Raw genomic sequence first — 23,822 nt, 5'->3', positions numbered from 1 at the left:
CACATACAGGAGACAGCTGATCAATGTTTCTCTCAGCACATTGATCGCTCTCTCTCAAATCATTAAAAAAATATATCCTCATGTAAGGATTAAATGAAAAAACAGCAGGACAGTTGAGGAAACTAGGGAGGAAGAAAAGTCTGCTGGACTTGGGCATTATAAGAAGGCAGAGTAAGGCAAAACATCCATCCATATGTTAGCAGTTCTCAAAGTGGAGTCCATGAACTCCTGAGAATCCTTTAGGGGATCCATGGGCTAAAAATTATTTTCATAGTAATATTAAGATGTTATTTGCCTTGTTCACAGTGTTGACATTTGTATTGACAGTGCAAAAGCAACAGTGTGTTAAAGCTGCTGGTGCCTTAGCACAAATGAAGGCAAGGATACCAAAGTGCACTAGCAGTCACTATATTCTTTTTTTCTCTCTGTATTCTTCACTGCCATGCACTCACAGTCAAAAAACAAGCCAGTTTCACACTGGCCTGTTTGGCTCAGCGGTTAGAGCATCGGCCCACAGGCCAGAAAGACTGGGGTTCAGTTCCCGCTAAGGGCATATACTCTCAAAAATAAAAATAAAAAAGCCAGTGTCACTTAAGAATGTTCTTGATGAAGCAGTATTATGAATTGTATTACATTTCAGCTCTTGGGTACACACACCTTGAGAGAGAGTGTGTGTGTGTGTGTGTGTGTGTGTGTATACATATATATATAAAATTTTTCTTTATTGATTTTAGAGAGAGAGGAAGGGAGAGGAAGAGAGATGAAAACATCCATGAGAGAGAACATCGATTAGCTGCCTCCTGCATGCCCCCCACTGGGGATTTGGCCCACAACCTGGGCAATGTGCCCCGACTGGCAATTGAACCAGCAACCTCTTGGTGCATGGGCTGACGCTCAACCACTGAGCCACACCAGTCAGACCACACACATCTTTTTAATAGTCTGACAAAATGAGAAATATGCCTAAGGCACTCTGCTGCATGCTAAAGTACAAGGCTGTCTGGAGGCAGAGCATTGGTGCAGCTGCTTGAGTTGCATGTTGAATTAACACCTCTTTTTTCATGGAACAGCATCTTTACTTGAAAAAAAATGACAAACTTAGACATGGATTATTTAGACATGAGCATTTGGCAGATAGTTTCTTGAAAATGTACAACATGAGCCTGTCACTTCAAGGAAAATAACTGACAGTACTTGTAGTCAGTGATAAAATTCAAGCTCTCAAGTGAAAATTAGAATTTTGGAAAACTTGTATCTGCTACCATGAGTTTGATCCAATACGTACAGAGTTTTTTGCTGAAAAGTGATGGTGATATTAAAAGATGTGATTTTTTTAATACTGTATTCTAATGTTGTATTTTCAATATTTGGAAGATCTGCCTAATACAGTGAACCAATATTTTCCAGATGACCAGTGCATGATGTTACAAAAACCATGCCTGGGTAAAAGATCCATTCAAAGCACATGAGAGACCACTGGATTCTAATGTAAGAGTATGAAAAGTTCATTGATATGGTTGCTACACATTCCACTGCAACTAACCTTTAAGAAGCTATTGTCGGCTAACCCCTTCTCAGCTCAGCCTGCCTGCCCCCAAGCATATTCAATAAAGCCATTTTGCTCTACAAAAAAAAAAAAAAAAAAAAAGCAGCAGCAGCTACTGTCAAAATATCCAAACTTACCTGAAAAGGCTACTGATTAACTTTCCAGCTATATATCTGTGTAAAGCCAGATTTTCTTCATATATTTTAACCAAAACAGCACATTACAACAGATTATATGCAGAAGCAAATTTGAGAATTCAGCTATCTTCTATGTAAAGAAAGGCCAGAAATTTATACAAATGTAAAACAATGCCATTCTTCACATTAAATGGTTTTGTTTGTTTTGGAAAATATAGTTGTTTTCATTTATAGTATGATATTTAAATTAACATATTATAATAGGTTTTTTAATGAATTAGTAAATATTTTTAAGTTTTTAGTTTATTTTCTGTTTTTGTTTTGTTTTTTGTTTGTTTTAAACCTTATTGTTGAATGTATTACAGATGTTCCCCCTTCTTCACCCCAATGACCCCCTCCTGCCTTCCCCACACTATTGTTGGTATCCATTGGTAATGCATATATGCATAGAAGTTCTTTGATTTATTTCATTCCGCCCTCCCTCACCCCTTCCCTTTGAGGTTCATCAGTCTAACAACAAATTTGTACTTCTTAATTCCTTCACCTTCGTCACCCATCCCCCTAGGCCCCTCCCATTTGGCATGCAACAAAAAGTTCTCTGTATCTATGAGTCTGTTTCTGTTCTGCTTCTCATTTTGTTTGTAGATTCAATTGTTGATTGATAGGTATTTATTGCCATTTTATTGTTCTTATTTTTGTTCTTCTCCTTCAAGAAGACCCTTCAACATTTCATATAACACTGGTCTGGTGGTGATGAACTCCTTTAGCTTTTTCTTGTCTGGGAAACTCTTGATATGTCCATCGATTCTAAATGATAGCTTTACAGGACAGAGTAATCTTGGTTGTAGGTCATTGCTTTTCATCACCTTGAATATCTCTTGCCATTCCTTTCTGGCCTGCAAAGTTTCTTTTGAGAAATCAGCTGACAGTCTCATGGGTGCTCCTTTGTAAGTAATGAACTGCTTTTCTCTTGCTACTTTTAAGATTCTCTCGTTGTCTTTAACCTTTGGCATTTTGATGATGATGTGTGTTGGTGTGGACCTCTTTGGGTTCCTCTTGTTTGGGACTCTCTGGGTTTTCTGGACTTGTATGTCTGTTTCCTTCACCAAGTTAGGGAAGTTTTCTGTCATTATTTTTTCAAATAGGTTTTCAATTTCTTATGCTCTCTTCTCCTTCTGGCACCCCTATGATGTGAATGTTGGCATGCTTGAAGTTGTCCCAGAGGCTCCTTACACTGTCCTCATTTTTTTTGGATTATTTTTTATTTTTGCTGTTCTGATTGGGTGTTTTTTGCTTCCTTATATTCCAATTCAATGGTTTGCTTCTTGGCATCACCTACTCTACTAATGATTTCCTGTAAATTATTCTTTTAGTTAGTGCATCCTTCATTTCTGACTGGTCCTTTTTTATGTTGTCGATGTTCTCACTAAGTTTCTTGGAGTTCTCCTTAAATTTCGTGAAGGTCTCACTAAATTCCTTGAAGGCCTCACTAAGTTCCGTGAGCATCCTTATAACCAGTATTTTGAACTCTGCATCTGATTGATTGTTTATCTCCATTTTGTTTAGTTCTTTTCCTGCAGTTGTGTTCTGTTCTTTCACTTACGACATGTTTGTATCCTCATTTTGGTTCTTCCCTATGTTTGTTTCTATGTATTAGGTAGAGTTGCTATGTCTCCTAGGCTTCGTAGGGCGGCCTATTGTTGTACTGTAGATGCCCTGTGGCATGGTGTCCCTGATCACCCCAGCTGGGCCCTCGAGGTGCACCCCTAGTGTGGTCTGTACACCCTACTGTTGCATTGAGTCTTTTTTTAATCCTCACCCAAGGATAATTTTCTATTTATCTGCATAGAGAATTGGAAGGAGGGATAGGGAGAAAGGGGGAGAGAGAGAAACATCAACATGAGAGGGACACATCAACTGGTTGCCTCCCGCACAACCCCAACCAGGGCCGGGACAAACTGCAACCAAGGTACATGCCCTTGGCCGGAATTGAACCCAGGACTGTTTGGTCTGTGGGCTGACACTCTAACCGCTGAACCAAACCGGCCAGGGCTGCATTGGATCTGGATTGCTGTTGGCATGTCAATGGGAGGGATTTACTCAAGTTGATCAGCTGCAAGGACTGGCTGTGCCCACTGACCATTGGCCTCTGACTCTCTTGAAGGGTCAGCAGTGTAGGGGCCCAACACACAGAGCAAGACTTATTTCAGCAGGGCTCTGGTACCCACCGAGTCCACTCATTGAGTGTGTTACCTGTGGAGGTGGTTGGGTGGTGGTGCTTCAATGTGGTCTGAAGCTGTCCCCTGGGTGTGCTGGCTCTGGGACAAAGTCAACCTCTGCCTATGTTCTATCCAGGGCCACTCGGCATAAGCTACAAAGTGATCTGCAGACTGCTGCTGCTTGTGCTGGGCTTGGAGGTGCCCTGGCAAAGCCAAGCTGTGAACAAAGACTGGCTGTTTCTAGGGCCAGGCCTGGGGCCATTAGCTAGAAGTGTGGGGCTCCCTGAGACCAGATGCTGCTTGTTTGAGAGATTTTAGGAAAATCTGAAGCAGGATCCAAGACAGGCCAATCCTATGGTAAAGCCACTGGAAACAGCTTGGGTGGGCCCAAAGGTTGGGTGGGGCGGGGCCTCAGAGAATCACCATGGCGGGGCAAACCACGTGAGCCAGGTTGCCGGAGTCTCAGATATGGCTGCCTCTGCTGCCCCAGGGAAGGGCTCACCAAAGGAACAGGGCCTCCCACAGCAAGTTTGTCCAGGAAAAAGCTGCTTCTCCAGCTCTCGCCCCAATGCCAAACAATTCAGTTCTTCCCCATATGTCTCTAGTGCCTTTAAAGCTGCCTCCCTGCCCCTGGAGCCTGGACAGTACAGACCCTTTAAGAGGAACTGCCTGGCCCTGGCTGGTTTGGCTCAACGGTTAGAGCATCAGCCCGCAGACCAGAGAGTCCTGGGTTCAGTTCCCACTAAGGGCACGTACCTCGGTTGCAATTTGTCCCCGGCCCTGGTTAGGGTCGTGTGGGTGGCAACCACTCGACATGTCTCTCTCACGTTGATGTTTCTCTCTCTCTTTCTCTCCCTCCCCCTCTCCCTCCCGCTCTATCTGAAGATAAATGAAAAAAAATGTTCTCGGGTGAGAATTAAAAAAAAAAAGAGGAACTGCCTGTAACTCCAGCAGCCTCAGCCTCAGTTCCTGCTTGTTTTACAGCCAAAAGTGATGGGGACTTCTCTTCCTGGCACTGGGACCCTGAGCTGAGAGCCTGGTGTGGGACAGGGACCCCTCAATCTTCAGGGAGGACCTTCGCAGACTGGTACCAATATCTGGCTTTGCCAGCATATAGCAGTCCTAATGCCATATTCTCCCTCACACTTGCCAAAACATACTCAATGTTCTTTTCACCAGAGTCTTATTGACTAATCAAATGGGATCATATCCTATCCCTACAGAACCCAGAAATAGCTCTGCAGGATGAAAAGGCAAAGAAATTAACCAAACTTTAATGAAAACAGCTTATTTCTCTTTCTTCAAATGAAACCTCAGAATCTCTAAGATTAATAAGTAATTTCACAACAACTGTACAGAGAAGACGGAATTCCACTAGAAACTAGGTTGTGGTAGATCCTAGGTCCTGACTCCAACAGCACTCAGAGAAGTCCAGTGACTGACTGGAGAACACAGCTGGATACACTCCATGTGCTTGACGACCTGAACCCCTGAACAAAATCAGAACCCGTGTATCTTAGCAGTCTGCTTTAAGATCATAGCATTTTAAACGCCCTAGGTGTTACTCTTGAAATGCTCCCATTCTAGATATGGGATCCTTGGGTTTAAGGGGTAGGTTAAGACATTATCAACTAATAAGTTTCTGAAGGCCCTCATTTAAACAAACAAAAAGAAAAAACAGTTATAGTACTGCCAAACAAGTTCTTAAAAACCTCCCGATCAGGTTTACAAAACAAACCTCTGCCTGTTAGGTGCTATTACAGGAAAGATAGCAACTCTCAGTCATCAAGCTCAGAATCCTAAGTACTGCTGCCTTGCACTAGGATTTTAGTAAGGCAGTGTTTCTTCACCCAGGCTGCACACTAGATCACTCAGACCTGCTGAATCAGACTGACAGGTAGGGAGGAGGGGGAGGAGGTACTTTCATTGTTTTTTAAAGATTTTTCAGGTGACTGTAGCCACTATATTAAGCATCGGTTCCCCAAAAAAAGTATTAAGGCTCAGAAACACTTTGTGGGACAACACTGTCCAAAAGAAAACAGCACATCCTTAAAGGGGTGACTGGGCATCCAGGCTCGAAAGCCTACTGAGCTGAGCAGCAGCCAAGAACAAGGTTTGGTGTTTACACACTCAAAATCAGCTCTGGTTGTCACAGCAACTCTCCTTAGCACAGTTCCTTCTTCCCTTTGTGGCCTCGATCCAGGCTTTGCTGTTCTCTGTTATGATCTTAATGTTCTTGGTAACCTTAATGGCCTGCTGCATTCTTTTTATTCTTCTGCCAATTGCTCCATCTCCTTATCATGTGTTTACTAGTTTGCAATAATACTTCTACCTGCCTGTGTGGAACTCAACAACCTCCACTCCCCCAAAATAAACATGAACATGGGAAATAGCACAAATGGTCTGGAGTGGCCAGAACAGATGTTACCGGGCTAAGCACTAAGTCTATAAGGAAAGCTGCAAGACCCTTGCTCTTGTCTTCTTTTTTTTTTTACACATTTAAAACAAAGTTATAGTTTCTTATTTATTTATTTATTTATTTATTTATTTTTAAATCCTCACCCAAGGATATTTTTCCAGATAGAGTGGGAGGGAGAGCGAGTGAGAGAGAGAAACATCGATGTGAGAGAGACACATCGATTGGTTGCCTCCCATATGATCAGGGCCAGGGACTGAACCACAACTGTGGCACATACCCCTGACCAGAATCAAATCTGCAACTGTTCGGTCCACAGGCTGACGCTCCAACCACAGAGCCAAACCAGCCAGGGCAGTTTATGGTTTCTAAGACCTGCAGTAAATTAGGCATAGGGAAAACAACTGTTCTTGGGAGGCACACTGAAAGCTCAAGAAGTGACTACTGATCCATGAAAGGAAGGAAGGGGACAGGAAAGCCCTAAGAAATGGATACAAGAACTCAGAATGCAGGACAGTGTAGGCCCTACTAAAATTAGAGCAAACAGTTTTACACACTCAACAGGTCATAAAGCCATCATGATTTTACTCTAGAATAGTTATGACCCACATCACCAAGAAAGAATTAAATTATATTTACTTTAAGGGAGCAAAGTAATGTGTATTGCATTTTTTTTTAATTTCAGGGATTCCAAACAATTCAGGGTTTTGGTGATTCCAATTGGTTAAGGGTTTTAGTGCTCTTTTAAAGAGGTAAACTCTTAGCTATCCAGGACTTATTTATGAGTACTCTAGATAATTAAGATATACCCTATTTATTGTTTCTGTTCATATATACCCCAATACCTAAAACATTAAAAAGCCAAGGATTTAAGGCAGTCAGATCTTATTCTATATACTTTCTAGTACCTGACTCTGGTTCTTAGCAATACTTGCTGCTCATGTGGTGTTCTGTCCCTGCCAAATTTGATATGTGATATGTATGAGACTTGATCCTATTTCTTTGCTCATTCATCTGACTGAGAAAGGGTCATAGCTGTCTCCCTCTCCCTTGAGCTAGTAATCCTGTATCACTTCACCTTAGCCAGTTAGAAAATAAACCGTCATATACCACCTTGTCCCTCATTATGTGATCTATAAACAGAAGACCTGGCATATAGTAGGCATTTAATTAAACATGTTGAATGAATGAATGAATGAATGAATGAATGAGCCAGTAATCCACAAGACATCTATAAAATTAGCTACTTGCGTGAAGCTATAAATTTGATGAAGATTCCAGCCTATTATGCAAACAGCAGTCAAAGTAACACCAGCAAATCCTGGCATCAGGAAGATCAAATGGTGGATACATTGTTATATGAAAAATTAGGTTACATAAGTACACAGGCTATGATCATAAGTTTTAAAAAAAAAAAGTATGAAGGAAAAAGACTAGGACATAAGCCAGTTATGTGAAAGGATTATCCATGTAACTACTTAAATATTTGAGCACTTTCTTTGTACACTACATTCTTCTAAGCATTGCAGAGTTAACCAAAGTCAGGACTATATTGCCAGTGGTAAACTAACTGCAATTATAATTTTAAAGCAAGAATAATAGCAACTGTAAACCATGAGCAACTCAAGAACACTGTGCAATGATAGGATGGGTAAATTGTCCTTCCAAAACACAGTTGGGATTCCAGTTCTTCACATGAGCACTGGTACATTAAGATGTTGCCAAGCATATCATCACCCTCTTGATAGAACACTGAATGCAAGTGTAGTAACACCATGGAACGTACTAATTTTAGTTTAAAAATACCTAATGTTATTGACCCTCTTTATTCAGTAAGCAATCCTTGGCCATCCATAATCAGTCCATGGCCCATCAGGAGATCCACCATAGTTCAGTTGTGGCCCCTGTGTGGTCCTGTGATACTCAGAATCACAGCTTTAGAACACATTTTTCCATTATACCTAATGGATTTCTAACTCAGTAGATGCCCAGACCTCAGTATGCAAGGAGCATCCACATATATCCTGTAACTGCTGTGCAACTGTATACGCAGTCAGCAATACCAGTTTGTAGCCTTGTGATCATTTATATTTATCCTCTTAATAATCTGACTGATAATACTTTACTAGCAGGACAGGGGATAAAATTATATAGATTATAAAAGCATAAAATAATGTTTCTGGGCACAGTTGGATACCCTCAATTCTTGTATTATTGAAGAAAAATGAAAAAATTCCTAGCGATATTTTATAGGCTATAAGAGAAACCTAGCCTTAGGACCCAGTTTTGTATGCCTCTATATAAAAGTATGTTCAGCCCTGGCCAGTTTTGCTCAGTGGTTAGAGCATCAGCCTGCAGACCAAAGGGTCGCAGGTTTGATTCCCAGTCAAGGGCACATACCTGGGTTGTAGGTTTGATCCCTGGCCTCGGTGGGGGTCACGCGGGAGGCAAGCAATTGATGTGTCTCACATTTATGTTTCTCTCTCTCTTCCTTCCACTCTATTCGAAAAACAATGGAAAAATACCCTCAGGTGAGGATTTTTAAAAATAAAAATAAAACTATCTTCAGTTTTAAATGTGTATTTACAAAGAGACTTTTGATTCTTGGGGATATTAGTATCATCTTCTCTATTAACATCCATATCATATATTTTTTTTCTCTCTGGGCTAAGTTTCATGCCAGATAAACTTCCAAAACAAAATTGGGAGAGCACTAACCATGTAACCGTCTTCCTATCTCCCCTCAGGTTACCCCTTGGCTTTGTTTTATCGGCATTACCTTTTCTACAAGGACAGCTACCTCATCCACCTCTTCCACACCTTTACAGGCCTCTTCATTGCTTATTTTAACTTTGGTGAGTAAACTGAGTTATCAGTGGTGCTGTGATTGGAGGGACCTCGGGAAAGAACAGATTTGAACAAAACTTCTTGGAGAGAATTTGATGGATGGGGAAGTTAACTTGCAAAGAGAAGGTTTGTATGGACAAGAACATAACTTAAATTCTCCTAATGTGGACAATCCTTTCCCAGATAAAACATTTTGAGTGTTACCCTTGCCAGACCTCATCAACAGAGAGGCATCAGTTTCTCTCTGCTGTGGCTATAGCTGGATGACAGATCCAAGCAATCCCCGTAGGAGCAACCCTGGGCTCAAACCTTCAAAAATACAGTAACTGCCTGACAGTCCCTTCTATTTATACAATTAATTTCCCTCCCTTCCTCCAGAATATGAGGCTATTTTGACAAAAATATCCTAATACCAAAATAGTTTTTTTTTCTTTATGTATTTTCTTTGTGTTTAGAAGTCTCAGGATGAGTGGGAATGGGGGAAAAAAAGGCTAAAATTTGCTCTCTTCTGCACCTAGGAAACCAGCTGTACCACTCCCTGCTATGTGTCATCCTTCAGTTCCTCATCCTGCGACTAATGGGCCGCACCATCACTGCCGTTCTCACTACCTTTTGTTTCCAGATGGTAAACATCTTTCCTTGGCAGCTCAAGGTCACAGCTGACAGCAGTTCAGGGTTGGAGACGAGACAGAGACTGGTGTAGGAAACGCAGTGAACTGGGAGATCTAATTTCTAATCCGTTCTCCCAATAAGACTTAGTGGTATGACTTCACGCAGGTCACTTTACATGGGCCCCAGGTGTTTCATCTGCAGGTGACAATAATACTTGACCCACCTCAAGGAAGAGGTGCCAGCTAATCCTTTGCATAGGACTGTACATTAAGGTTCTGACCAGGATTAGCCCAGCTATCCATGAGGGGAGTCACTTATTGGCATGGCTGGCCCTGGCCAGCATGGCTCAGTGGCCGGATTGCGAGCCTGCACACCAAAGTGTCACGAGTTTGACTGCCGGTCAAGGACATGGACCTGGGTTCAATCCCCAGCCCTGGTCAGGGACCATGCAAGACGCAACCAATTGATGTGTCTCTCACATCGATGTTTCTCTCTCTCCCCCTCTCTCCATCCCTTCCACACGCTCTAAAGATCAATGGAAAAAATATCCTCAGGTGAGGATTTTTTTTTAAAAGGCAAGGCAGAAGAATATTAACTTAGAATGAGCTACAGAACCTAAGCATCTAAATTCTCAGTTTAGCCTTCATTTTGCTTGAGGCAAGTCTCTTTCCCTTTACTGTTTCACTCTCTCCATTTATAGAAACTTAAGACCTTTAAAGATGAGACCAGGAGAAAGGAAAACTAAAAGAATACATTGGATTTCAGAGCAGGAAAAAAATAAATCATAATGATAATAGAATAAATACATTCCCTCTCCTAGGCCTACCTTCTTGCCGGATATTATAATACAGCCACTGACAACTATGATATCAAGTGGACAATGCCTCACTGTGTTCTGACCTTGAAACTGATTGGTAAGCAATGGGTCACTTCCTTCCCCTTTTACACCTAGGCTCCTCCCCATCTGACCATAAACGTACTCTGTGCTCTCCCCCCGACACTCCTGCTACCCTCAGCCCACAGGTCACATCCTTGGTGTCCTCCCCCTCTACTCTACCCACACCTTCTCTCTCTGCTCAGGTTTGGCTGTTGACTACTTTGACGGAGGGAAAGATCAGGTAAGAAAAATTCCTTCACAAAGAGGTTAATGAACTAAACCAGAGGGAAGGAGAAAGCCTATTGTTACCAAAAGACTGAACCCAAATGCCAGAGACGGAGCCCCACCTCATCCCCAGCCTGTTGATCTGTTTCAGATAGCACTGAGCAAGGATCAACAAACCTAATTTGCCCAGATCCAGCTCTCGAACAAAGTCCCGAGATCAATGCCAGCAAGGCATTTGGAAAAGCAACAGCAGTCAACTGTTGCTACACACACTCATTTCTGCATGAAGCAACCACTTTTCTCCACATCATCTCCTCAGAGAAGGCTATTTGAAGAACCAGTTCAGTGGGCCAGAAAGGGAGGGGCGCACACAGACTGGCTCTTGCAGGGAGATTCAAGGTTATCCTGAACCATTCATTCTCTTCTCGGCATAGAATTCCTTGTCCTCTGAGCAACAGAAATATGCCATACGGGGTGTCCCTTCGCTGCTGGAAGTTGCTGGTTTCTCCTACTTCTATGGGGCCTTCCTGGTAGGGCCCCAGTTCTCAATGAACCACTACATGAAGCTGGTGCACAGACAGCTGACTGACATACCAGGGGTGGTACCAAACAGGTAAGTGCCCCTCTTGTTCAAGACCTCTGTGTAGGTGTCTCACCCACTATAAAGCCACTTCTGAAGTGACCTTCCTGAGGACCAGCCCTGGCTGCGTTCTCCACATACCCCTGGCTCCCAGGCTCATGCCACACAGACCCTGGACTGTCGTAACAGGCACTCTGTACCTGCTTACTGTGGGCAGTGGGCCCTTTTCAGCTTAGGTCACTTCCAGCCATCCATTCTGACCCTGTGGTACAAACATAAAAATTCACTTGTATGTCACTGGATTTTACCTGAACCAGTCATGTCCCTGCCTTTAAAACCCATTTTCTCAGTTTAAAAAAGATTTTTGCCCTGGCCAGTGTTGCTCAGTGGTGAGAGTGTCATGTCAGCCCGTGCACCAAAGGGTTGTGAGTTCAATTCCCCATCAAGGGCATGTACCTAGGTTGCAGGTTTGAACCCTAGCTCTGGTCGGGGCACCTGTGGGAGGCAACCAATTAATGTCTCTCTTACATTGATGTTTCTCTCTCTCTCTCTCTCTCTCCCCCTTCCCCACTCTCTAAAATATCAATGGAAAAATATCCTTGGGTGAGGATTAACAAAAAATAATTTATTAGAAAACGTATCACCGTAGAAAACTTAACTTACCAGAAAAATCTCTTCACTGAGAACATGTCCAGCCTGTGTTTGAGTATCAGTTCAACCAGGATAGGAAGGAGTAGATTCAAAATTGGTCATTACTGCCCTGGCCGGTTTGGCTCAGTGGCTGGAACATTGGCTCACAGACCAGAGACACGGGTTCTATTCTGGTCAAGGGCATGTACCTCAGTTGCGGTTCATCCCCGGCCCAGGTCAGGGTCATGTGGGAGGCAACTAGTTGATGTGTCTCTCTCACGTTGATGCCCCCCACCCAATCTAAGGATGAAAGGAAAAATTATCCTACAGTGAGGATTTTTAAAAAATTAAAAAGTAGCCCTGGCCGGTTTGGCTTAGCGGTTAGAGCGTCGGCCTGCGGTCCAGAGAGACCTGGGTTCAGTTCCCACTAAGGGCATGTACCTCAGTTACAGTTTGGCCCCGGCCCTGGTTGGTAGTCCGGGTGGCAGCCAGTCGATATGTCCCTTTCACGTTGATGTTTCTCTCTCTCTCTCTCTCTCTCTCTCTCTCTCTCTCACCCCCTCTCCCACTCTATCTGAACAAAAAATGGAAAAATGTCCTCTGGTGAGGATAAAAATTAAAAATAACAAAATTGGTCGTTATCATCTATGCATTGAATTTTCAGTCCAGCTGTAGACTAAGAACACTGGTCAGACCTTGAGATCAGTAGGATGCCTGGGGGGAAGCACCACAGACTTGGACACACTACTCCCTCCCCACTGCCCTTCCTTCCCTGCATTCACCATTCCTCATGTCCAACCACATAGAGAAGTCTTTCTGAGACTGAATATAGACTTTGGGCATTGGAACAGCTCATCCCATCCCAGATAGATAGCTCCCTCCATGATTTAAGGTCAGAGGGTGAAAAGAGTGGCCTCTGCACATTGTGACCCCACTGTTCCTTTCCAGCACGGTACCTGCTCTCAAGCGCCTGAGTCTGGGCCTTATCTACCTGGTGGGCTACGTTCTGCTCAGTCCCCACATCACAGAAAACTATCTCCTCACCGACGACTATGAAGTGAGTAGCTACTAAAGCAGCAGCAGTGTGACTGCATCCAAGATAGATAATGGGCAGGCAAGGATCCCCGTAGATAACCAAGAAGTGGGAAGCACCATCAACAAATGCATATTGGTTTTGCTCTAGATCTGTGAGTTGGTGTCAGTGCCAGCCGGGCCAGGACATGTTCATCAGCCAGCATTGAACGACCTTCGTGGGCACAGGGCTGTGCCAGGTGCACTTTCAGCACCCCTTACCTTTCCCAGGAGCAGCTCTTAGCTTGCTGTATTATTGCCCAGCATAGCAGCTTCTGGTCCTCTCCAACCTGTTTCTTCTCTGGATAGATTGGGGGCTTCTAGGGAATTCAGAATCCAAGGGAGGGGGTAGTGCTGGCTTTTGTTCCCACCCACCTGAAAGGCTTGCAATAGTTCCATACCCACTCTAGGTCAGTGGTCTCCTTAATTAACATTGAACATGAATACAGAAGTCCCTCGGTACTTAGTGTCCCAAGTGCTCGGTACTTCAGAAGAAGAGTTAAGGACAAGGTTTTTTCTGGGACTCTCCAAGGAAGAGGTGAATGGATGTTCACTGGGCTCCCTGCTCATTCTCATAGCCTATTATAAGGGCAGTCAGGCAGACTGTCAGGTGGACATGAAGTAGTCAGCCATACACGTGGAAAGGAAGGACATTGGGAAAATTCGCCTGGCCTAATGCACATGTTCGTTCTTCCCTCAAGAACCGCCTTTTCTGGTTCCGCTGCATGTACATGCTGATCTGGGGCAAGTTTGTGCTGTACAAATATGTCACCTGTTGGCTGGTCACAGTAAGTAGAAAAGATGAAATAGGGTGTAGACAGGCTGTGGGGGACATGGAAAGCAGAGTGGCAAGACCCTGAGTCGGTCCTTCCCTCAGGAAGGAGTATGCATTTTGACGGGGCTGGGCTTCAATGACTTTGATGAAAATGGAAAGGCAAAATGGGATGCCTGCGCTAACATGAAGGTGTGGCTCTTTGAAACAACCCCCCGCTTCACCGGCACCATCGCCTCTTTCAACATCAACACCAATGCCTGGGTGTCCCGGTAAGCAGCGGGGAGGGGAGGTCTGGACATGAGTTTCTGCCTTCTACCACTTTCCCAGATTTGAGGGCAGAAATATATTGTCACTTCTGTCTTTTCCCACTTTGGGTAGAACTTACAATCATTCTCACACATACCCCTACAAACATGTGTCTCTACTCCTACCCCTCCCCCCCAAAAAATTCCTGTCATTGAAAACAAAAGACGTGTAAGTGCCTTGAGTCCTGGGTTTTAATCCCAGTTCAGCCACTGGTTTTATGTTCTCCATTGTCCTGTTTATAAACATCTGTTTATTTGTCCCACCACTGGAGTGTAAGTACAAGTAGAAAGTCGGTCTGCCCTGCTCACTGCAAGTCAAAATCAGGCACTTAGTAGGCACTAGTCACTTAAGTGGCTTGCCCACGTTCACCCAGCCAAGCCTTAGGTCTACTTTCTGTCTCTAAACTGAGTCAACTTCACTGCCTTTTGTCTCTAAAGCTAATCAGATGGCACTGCCTCCCTTACCCCAGGTGGCCCCAAGTGGGAGCCAGCCACCATCACTGTACTCCTCAGGGCTCTGAGAACCCAGAGGCAGGATGGTGAGAATGCAAGGGCTGGTCTTCGGCTCATCCTTACCCACTCTTTTCTCTAGTTACTTCTTCAAACGACTCAAGTTCCTTGGGAATAAAGAACTATCCCAGGGTCTCTCATTGCTATTCTTGGCCCTCTGGCATGGCCTACACTCAGGATACCTGGTCTGCTTCCAGATGGAATTCCTCATTGTTATCGTGGAAAGACAGGTAGGCCTTAAGGGTGGTGGCTGAAAGGGGAATGAGAAGAGGCAAAAGACAGTGATAACCTCTTCCCTTCCTCCCCAGGCTGCCAGCCTAATTCAAGACAGCCCAACCCTGAGCAACCTCGCTTCCATTACTGTCCTACAACCTTTTTACTACTTGGTGCAGCAAACCATCCACTGGCTCTTCATGGGTTACTCAATGACTGCCTTCTGCCTCTTCACATGGGACAAATGGCTTAAGGTAAGTGAAGGCCTGCTTGCAAGTATGGGAGGGAACCACTAAAACCTCAAGTATCAAGGGATATTATATACCATGCCCTCCGGCTACCTCAGTGGCCCGTCTCTCTCCACAGGTGTATAAATCTGTCTATTTCCTTGGTCATGTTTTCTTCCTGAGCCTACTATTCATATTGCCTTATCTTCACAAAGCAATGGTGCCAAGGAAAGAGAAGTTAAAGAAAATGGAATAATAACTTATGTCCCTGGTAAGTTAACATCCCTGCACCTAAACTGAGACTACCAGGTTACAGAACAGAGCAATAGACTGGGAGGTGGGAGGAATAGTGTTGGAAAGTTGGGGTGAATCTCAAGGTAGCCTGGCTTCTAGGAAACACAGTATGGGGGCACTGGCTAACTTAACATGCTAGGAATAAGCTAGAATGGCTATACACCAGGGACTAGAAGGAGTAACTCGGACCAGCCTTCCAATCAAATTTCTTCTGCAGGTGGCCTACAGCAAGACTGGTGCAGAAACAACTTGTTTCCCTTTCGACACTCCTTCACCCTAGAGCACAGAGAACACAGAAGCCAGGGAGTGGGAAGACATGGCACTCCCAGCTGTGCCTCTGCTGACTGCCAAGTCTTCATTTGGGCCAAAGGGGAAATTCTTGTGGGAGGAGCAGAGGGGCCCATGTCTCCCCTCTTGGCTCCCCCATGCACGTTGCCTTATCTCTCCCCCTCTAGCCAGGAATCTGTTCTGTTTTTCTTCTGCCAATTTACTATGATTGTATATGTGCCACCACCACTCCCCCCATGGGGGGGTTGGGAGGGACACAAGGCCCTGCCTGCTCCACTTTTTCTACCTTGGAACTGTACCAGATAAAATCACTTCTGTTTGTTCAATTTTTCAGTTAGCATTCCTGGCTGCTTTCTTTCAGACAGTTCTCCATGCTTGCCATGGCTACAGCAATCAGGGCTGTTTCCTTTAGAGCACAGTAATCACAGCGTAAATCCCACCTGCAAGGCCCGGAACCAAACTACAAACACTGTAACCTCACACTTTTCTCTTAAGTCTGAGGCGAAAGAACAGTTTACACCCTTAGATACTTAGTTTAGGAATCCCCAGAGAACAACCAGGTTTGCAAAAACAGTGTTTATAAGATAAACAAATAGCAAATGTATAGCCTCAGCTTCCACCAACCCGTCTTGGTGCAGGAAGGTCATCTTCCAAAAGTAAATTGGAAGAGTCAAGGAATGCAATGGCAACAGTCTGTTTCAGAGCAAGGTCCTACTGTCAAATGATCCTCCATACTTCTTCAAAGGCTGTGGTGAGTTTTGCGCAGGTAAGAGCAGCCGAAAGGGGGTAGTTGCTGATGGACACCATCTTCTCTGTATACTCCACACTGAGCTGAGGAGAGAACAGTTCTGTCAGTCGACTCTATCACTCTGTAACAGGTTCAGTCCTTTGTTAGGAGAGGAAAATTGAGCTGAGCTCATATTTCACTGTGCTATTTAATATTAAATTTGTACAAAGGATGAAGAAGGTCCTAGCTTTGACTATTACAAATATGCCAGCAGTCCTCAAAGAATATGTTCTGGAGCGGGCTAGGGAACACACACTCGCCTTCCAGCTTTGTTCTTACTCTCTATTTCCCACTGAGGAGGACAAGTTTCATCAAAATGCTAACTGCTTGCCCTGGCCAGTTTGGCTCAGCGGTTAGAGCATTGGCCTGCGGTACAGAGAGACCCCAGTTCGGTTTCCGCTAAGGGCACGTACCTCGGTTGCAGTTTGTCCCCGGCCCTGGGTGAGTCGTGTGGGTGGCAGCCACTCGATGTGTCCCTTTCACGTTGATATTTCTCTCTCTTCCTCTCTCTCCCTCCCACTCTGCCTGAACAAAAATGGTGTCCTCGGATGAGGATAAAAAAAAAATGCTAACTGCTCTCAGAATTACTAGGCTTCAACTCTATGAAGAATCTAAGAGTTAAGCCCAGACCTTACCTTGCCATGGGCAAAGGCCCCCACCACAAAAACAATAGGGTCACTGCTGGGCACCAACTCTCGCACATCACTGACGACTGGGATGGAAAAAGAAGTGCCAATTTTCATACATCCAACTGGGAAGTGATCTGACACTGGATTCTTAATTACCTAAAGTAAAAGAGAAAAATGAGTCCCAGAATCATTCTCAGAACCCTACCTCCAACCAATACATGTCCATACCTCACCTTCAAGAGCTTCTGGGGGCCATCAGCTGCACGAACACTGAGTTTGTGTAAAAGCTGAACTAGGGCAGAAAAAAGAATTCAGAGCTGGGTGTAGACCACATTTCTGCCCAGTAATCTAACCAGAAAAGCCCATAGGTAAGGTGGGCTACACATGCCCTTTTTAGCTACACTGTACTCCTAAAACGTGTGAACAAGCAACTGTCACACACATGCCTAGCTGTGTACACTCATGGGTTAGCTCTCCCATTTTTATTCAGCCAGAAAGCCATGCAGGCTTTACTCCTACACATGGAAAGTAATGAAGAGTCCTTGTTCTGGGATCAATCATGTTCCCTCTACCTCCCTTCTTCACTCCTAAAATTTAAGTTCTAAACATCTCACCCATGAGGCCACAAAAGCGGTCGAAGGTTCTGGGAATTCGAGTCTGAGGGTTCACTTCAATCAGCACATTCTTCTGTGTATGGATATAAACCTGCAGCAAGCCAGCTCGGTTCAGGGGACTGTCCATCAGCATCAGTAAACTCTGAGGGAGGCAGACACCAAGGCACAGTAAAGACTGCGGAGAAGTAGCACGCAGCTGTTTCACCTCCTATCTAAAGGCTCAAGGGGTTGTGAGCTCTGTCCCTGGAGTTACCTGGTGAGCTATGTCTGGTCTCACTTCCCCAGGGTCCCGTCCATTCTTCAACAACAAAGACTTGTGCTTGTCACAGTTTAGTAGCTCATATGTCTTCCCTGCCTGAAAAGGAAACATGACAGAACAACATAAGCTGCTTTTACCTAGCCCAGTTGTTCTCAAAGTGTGGTTTCTAAACCAGCAGCAGCACCTAGAAACTTGTAAATCAAATTCTCAGGTTCACTCTAGATTTCCTGAACCAGAAGCAATGTGGGTAGAGCCCAGCAAGCCCTTCAGAGGTTCATTGTGTGGCCACACTTACCCACCCCTCCCTCCATAACCGATCTTAGAGGAAAAGGGGAAGAAGGCACAACCTGTGATTTCATATTATTTAAACTATTTCATTTTAAAACCTGTAGCTAGCCCTGGCCAGTTTGGATCAGCGGTTAGAGCGTCGGCCTGCAGACCAAAGAGTCACAGGTTCGGTTCCAGTCAAGGGCATGTATCTCGGTTGCGGTTCATCCCTGGCCGTGGTCGGGGTCGGGGTCCAGGTCATGTGGGAGGCAGCCAGTCAATGTATCCCTCTCAAGTCAATGTTTCTCTCTCCTTCCCTCCTACTCTATCCGAAGATAAAGATAAATAGCCCTGGCCATTTTGGCTCAGCGGTTGAGCATCTGCCTGAGGACCAGAGTCCCGGGTTCGGTTCCTGCTAGGGGCACGTACCACCAAAAAAAAAAAAAAAATAGGAAAATGTCCTTGGGTGAGGATAAAATATAAATAAATAAAACCTGTGGCTACCTTAGCCGGTATGGCTCAGCAGTTAGAGCATCAGCCCGCGGACCAAAGAATCGTGGGTTCGATTCTGGTCAAGGGCACGTACCTCATTTGCGGGTTTAATCCCTGGCCCCAGTCGGGGTCATGCAGGAAGCAACCAATCAATGGTGTCTCTCTGACACCAATGTCTGTCTCTCTCTTTCTCTCCCCACCCCACCCCACCCCACTCTATCTACAATATATAAATAAGAATAAAATAAGTCTGGACAGTGTGGCTCAGTGGTTGAGCGTCGACCCATGCACCAAGAGGTTGCTGGTTCGATTCCAGGTCAGGACAAATGTCCAGGTGGTGGGCCTGATCCCCAGTGGAGGGCATGCCAGAGGCAGCCAGTCGACGTTCCCTCTCATTGATGTTTCTACCTCTCTCTCCCTCTCACTTCCTCTCTCTGTAAAATCAATAAAGGGAAAAAAGAATAAAATAAAACCTGTAACTATTAGGCAAAGCTGGTGAGGGAGTCTGGAACCAGGTGGAGTAAGGTTAATAAGAAAGGCTGAATGCTTGTTTATCACAGGAGCACTGTGATATACTGGGCAAAATATACGTGGTTGCCCTGGCTAGTTTGGCTCAGCAGTTAGAGCGTCGGCCCGCAGTCCAGAGAGACTGGGATTCAGTTCCCGCTAAGGGCACATACCTTGGTTGCAGTTTGTCCCTGGCCCCAGTTGGGGTCGTGTGGGTGGCAACCACTCAATGTGTCTCTCTCACATCCATGTTTCTCTCTCTGTCTTCCTCCCTCTCTCCTCCCACTCTATCTGAAGATAAATGTAAAAATGTCCTCAGGTGAGGATTAAAAAAAAAATATATATATATATACACATGGTCATTACCCTCAGTATACTTATAACAAACATGTACTGAGTGAAGAGCTGCACATCTGAATGAGAAAAATGTGAAAATTCTAAAGATGCAGGAGATACTTTAATCAAGGAATACTTCTGTCAGAAGTAAAACAAATAAGAGGAGTTGTTCCTAGTTTTAAGACGTGTGAGCAAAGGTCTAAATGAAATTTTTTTTAAAGCAGAAAAATGAAGAAAGAAAATTATGCTGAAAAGTGGTAACTGAAACACTTAAGGGCAGTGATTACATATGAAACTGCTTTGTACACTGCAGAATACTCAAGTATCCAGCACAAAGTCAGAAATAAGTATGGAATAACAGGAGCATGAGAAGGATTGAGGAATATTATCCTGACAACACTGTGTATAATGGAAAATATACTACTAGAAGTTTGATACTAAGGATCTCTGGATCCATCTGTAACAGCTAAAAGAAATAATTGTAAATTGCAATTTGGAGTCCTAAGGAACATTAAGATGGTCAGTAAAAAGTGTAAAAAACATTAAGTACAAATACAGGTTTGAAAGGCTAAGTTTTTATGTATCAATAGGACATCTGTATGTCTAACAGCATCTTAAGATATATAACTCAAGCCCTGGCCTGTTGGGCTCAGTGGTTGGAGTGTCAGCCTGCAGACCAGAGAGTCCCGGGTTCGGTTCCCACTAGGGGCACGTACCAAAAAAAAAAAAAAAAGGATATACAACTCCAAAAAGTGAGGGGAGAGGCACGTGGACTTTGAAATTAAATGAATAACTGAAATAACAAGGTAAACACAGAAAGAACAAAGGTCAAGAACTAAGACCATGGGACACTCTCCATTATAGAAGAAAAAGAACCTCTTGAAAAGAATCCAGCTTTAACCCATTAGTAAGTTATAACAAGGGTTTTTTGTGTGTTTTTTTTATCCTCACCCGAGGACATTTTTCCATTTTTTGTTCAGGTAGAGTGGGGGGGGGGGGACATCGATGTGAAAGGGACACATCGAGTGGCTGCCACCCGCACAACCGACCAGGACCGGGGACAAACTGCAACCGAGGCACATGCCCTTAGCGGGAACCGAACCCGGGTCTCTCAGGACCGCAGGCTGACGCTCTAACCGCTGAGCCAAACCGGCCAGGGCTATAACAAGAGTTTTTAATGAAACAGAAAAGAAAATATCAGAGTACTTCACATGTAGTAATGGTAAGTGATGGTTTATGAAACTTTTTTTTCCTTTACTGATTTTAGAGGGAGAGGTAGAGAAAGAGAAACATTGATGAGAGAGAACATCGACTGGCCGCCTCCTGCACACCCCTACTGGGGATAGAGCCTGCAACCTGGGCATGTGTTCCAACTGGGAATCGAACCAGGACCTCTCAATCCATGGGACTATGCTCAATCCACTGAGCAACACTGGCAGGGTGCCAGGGAGTAACATTTAACCTATTAATTGAAGAATGAGCAGCGTAATAAACTCAATAATTGTTAAATTAGTGAACATTAAGTAGAAATTAATGAAACAAAGCGCTGAGTAAAAGGAGCTTCCAGTTAGCAATAATTATATGCAATGGCTTTAAGGTATAAAAGAACTTCATGCTTTCAAAGGGCTTAAAGAAAGCCAGTGAGGCTGGAGTATAAAGAATAAATGGAGCCCTGGCCAGTTTTGCTCAGCGGTTAGAGCATCAGCCTGCAGTCCAGAGAGACCCAGGTTCGGTTCCCGCTAAGGGCACATATCTCTGTTGCAGTTTGTCCCCAGCCCTGGTTGGGGTCGAGTGGATGGCAACCACTCGATGTGTCTCTCTCACATCCATGTTTCTCTCTCTCTCTTCCTTCCTCTCTCCCTTCCACTCTATCTGAAGATAAATGCAAAAATGTCCTCGGGTGAGGGTTAAAAAAATAAAGAAAAGTCAATAAAGAAGAAAAAATTTTTTTTTAAATAATAACTATTTCCAAGTGACAGACATTTATTCTAACTCCCTTATATATATTAACTCCTTTAATCTTTCCAACAACCCAGTAAGGTAGGGACTACTACCATCCCCAAGGGACACAGGAAAAAATGGAGTGTTTAACTAACATTCAGAATGAATAGGCTGGAAAGATAACAAGCAATTAAGTGAGGGATAAATATAAGAACCTATAATTAGATTAGAAATATAAATTACAGGAGAACACAAAAAGGGGGGAGGGGGGCTAGATTGCAAGCTTAATAAAATGCCATGGTGGTTGAGGGAGAAAAGGTGAAAAAGCCCAGCCAGTGTGGCTCAGTGGTTGAGTGTTAACCCATGCACCAAGATGCTGCCAGTTTGATTCCCAGTCAGGACACATGCCCAGGTTGTGGGCCCAGTCCCCACTGGGGGCCATGCAGGAGGCAGCCAATTGATGTTCTCTCTCATCAATGTTTCTCTCTCTCTCTCTCTCCCTTCCTCTCTAAAATCAATAAACAAAAATTTTTTAATCTCTTTTAAAAAATGGTGAAAAAGAATCACACCCTAGATTACCATGGAAAAGTACTACTTTTTTTTTTTTTTTTTTTGTGGTATGTGCCCCTAGCAGGAACTGAACCCGGGACTCTCTGGTCTGCAGGCCCATGCTCAACCGCTGAGCCAAACTGTCCAGGGCGGAAGTGTACTACTTTTAAAGCACTTTCTTTTTTTTTTTTTTATCCTCACCAGAGGACATTTTTCCATTTTTTGTACAGATAGAGTGGGAGGGACAGAGAGGAAGAGACAGAGAGAGAGAAACATCGATGTGACAGGGACACATCAAGTGGCTGCCACCGCACGACCAACCAGGGCCGGGGACAAACTGCAACCGTACGTGCCCTTAGCGGGAACCGAACCCGGGACTCTCTGGACTGCAGGCCGACGCTCTAACCGCTGAGCCAAACCGGCCAGGGCTAAAGCACTTTCATTACATTCTCCCTGTAAAGTATTAACTGAGGACCAATTTTTCTCAAGATCACACGCTTAAAATAAGTGTAAAACCAAGATTAAAATCCAGGTCTGACTTCTAAACCATTGCTATTTCTTCTGGGCCTACAACGATAAGAGAAACAAGAGAGTCAGAGGGAATAAGAACACAGCACAAAGTTTTAAGACAGAATCGCTGGATTACTCAGAAAAAGAGCCAAATGATCAACGAAAATAAAGGTGTAAAAGTATTAAATGGTAACCTGACCCAGTGCTCCTCTGTGGATAGTAGTAATACAATGGAAAGTGACAGTAAACACCTTTTATAAAACACAAAGTGCCTACAAACAATAAGATGGGCTAACTAAGCTATGGTAATCACCTTTCTCCTTTCCTAGTAACTTGTGCGATAATGTGGGACACGGAAGTGGACTCAACTCCTCTCCCTTTAGATTACTTTATACCACAGAATCCTGGTAAATCAATTGGAAGCAAGGACGTGATGGCTGGATTGGGAACCAATAAGGGTAAAAGAAAACAAGTACTGCCAACCCAGTACCTTAACCAAAAGACAGTCGACGCCCAGCCTGTGTGGCTCAGTGGACTGAGCGTCTCCCATGGACTGAGAGACCCCCGTTAGATTCCCGGTCAGGGCAGAGGCGCGGGCTGTAGGTTCGATTCCCAGTAGGGCGTGTGCAGGAGGCAGCTGATAGATGTTTCTCTCTCTCTCTCCCTTCCTCTCTAAAAAAAAAGACAGTCGACTAAGCCACCCTTCCTCCAAAAGCATGTTTCACCACTCTCTGCTGTCTCCTTCCACTTGGAGCCCCTCAGCCTCCTCCCACGGGGACCCATTCCACCGCTATACTAGCTCCCCACTTTCTTGTTCCACATTACCTTGACTGTCTCCAGACTGGCCCCTTCCAGCACCACAATGAGTCTCCGGCCTCCCATCTTGCTTCCCGCCCCAAGTCGGGGCCGCTTGGGCGCCACAACATCCCAGTCCTGGTCCTGGTCCCGGTCCCCACCGTCGCGACGCTCACGAGGTTGAAACCCACCACTGGGCGCAGCCATCTTGCTACCAGGCCGGAAATTGTGCTACTATCCTTCAGTTAGACCCTCACGCTCCTCCTAATCGCACCCTTCCTTCCGGCTTCCATTTTGAAAGTGGGCGCTTGGAACTGGCAAGGGCTGGCAGTCTGGTACTGCCGCAGTCTCTCCGGAAGGGCAG

General features: G+C 44.5%; 2 protein-coding genes across 4 annotated transcripts in view; one reads left to right on the top strand and one right to left on the bottom strand.

Moving 5' to 3' along the window:
• Positions 1–16,054, top strand: part of LPCAT3 (lysophosphatidylcholine acyltransferase 3) — a 45,645-nt gene extending 29,591 nt beyond the window's left edge. The window contains exons 2-13 of one of the 2 annotated variants that reach the window (XR_004958304.1): positions 9,066–9,173; positions 9,684–9,790; positions 10,598–10,691; positions 10,858–10,895; positions 11,314–11,492; positions 13,038–13,146; positions 13,862–13,948; positions 14,038–14,204; positions 14,833–14,980; positions 15,059–15,217; positions 15,310–15,461; positions 15,702–16,054. Coding sequence is in view for 1 of the 2 variants with exons in the window: in XM_036251613.1 (XP_036107506.1) it covers positions 9,066–9,173; positions 9,684–9,790; positions 10,598–10,691; positions 10,858–10,895; positions 11,314–11,492; positions 13,038–13,146; positions 13,862–13,948; positions 14,038–14,204; positions 14,833–14,980; positions 15,059–15,217; positions 15,330–15,446 (1,313 nt within the window). In the remaining variant the exon portion in view is untranslated. The remainder of the gene's footprint in view (positions 1–9,065; positions 9,174–9,683; positions 9,791–10,597; positions 10,692–10,857; positions 10,896–11,313; positions 11,493–13,037; positions 13,147–13,861; positions 13,949–14,037; positions 14,205–14,832; positions 14,981–15,058; positions 15,218–15,309; positions 15,462–15,701) is intronic. The other variant, XM_036251613.1, reaches the window with a different exon arrangement.
• A 279-nt stretch (positions 16,055–16,333) lies between these two features.
• EMG1 (EMG1 N1-specific pseudouridine methyltransferase) lies at positions 16,334–23,801 on the bottom strand. 2 transcript variants are annotated; one of them, XM_036251614.1, is made up of 6 exons: positions 23,489–23,799; positions 18,056–18,157; positions 17,803–17,944; positions 17,422–17,480; positions 17,195–17,344; positions 16,334–16,603 (listed from the first exon to the last, which is right to left on the bottom strand). In XM_036251614.1, the coding sequence occupies exons 1-6, from the start codon at positions 23,663–23,665 to the stop codon at positions 16,490–16,492; spliced, it is 744 nt and encodes a 247-aa protein (XP_036107507.1). In that variant the 5' UTR covers positions 23,666–23,799; the 3' UTR covers positions 16,334–16,489. The 2 variants fall into 2 exon arrangements, with proteins under 2 accessions (XP_036107507.1, XP_036107508.1); XM_036251615.1 differs by lacking the exon at positions 17,195–17,344 and having other exon boundaries at positions 16,377–16,603; positions 23,489–23,801.
• Between the last annotated feature and the right edge of the window lie 21 nt (positions 23,802–23,822).

Source organism: Molossus molossus, unplaced genomic scaffold (assembly GCF_014108415.1).
Source record: "Molossus molossus isolate mMolMol1 unplaced genomic scaffold, mMolMol1.p scaffold_m16_p_10, whole genome shotgun sequence".
NCBI classification, from domain to species: Eukaryota; Metazoa; Chordata; class Mammalia; order Chiroptera; family Molossidae; genus Molossus; species Molossus molossus.
The sequence above is the reverse complement of the archived record's forward strand: the minus strand, read 5'-3'. Positions and strand labels throughout refer to the sequence as shown.

Excerpts from the sequence above, each read along its gene's own strand:
- EMG1 (XM_036251614.1), bottom strand. The coding sequence starts at position 23,665 with ATGGCTGCGCCCAGTGGTGGGTTTCAACCTCGTGAGCGTCGCGACGGT. Across the intron at positions 17,345-17,421 it reads GCCCCCAGAAGCTCTTGAAG|GTAATTAAGAATCCAGTGTC; the intron begins GTGAGGTATGGA and ends CTTTTACTTTAG. Across the intron at positions 16,604-17,194 it reads GGGCCTTTGCCCATGGCAAG|CTCAGTGTGGAGTATACAGA; the intron begins GTAAGGTCTGGG and ends TTCTCTCCTCAG.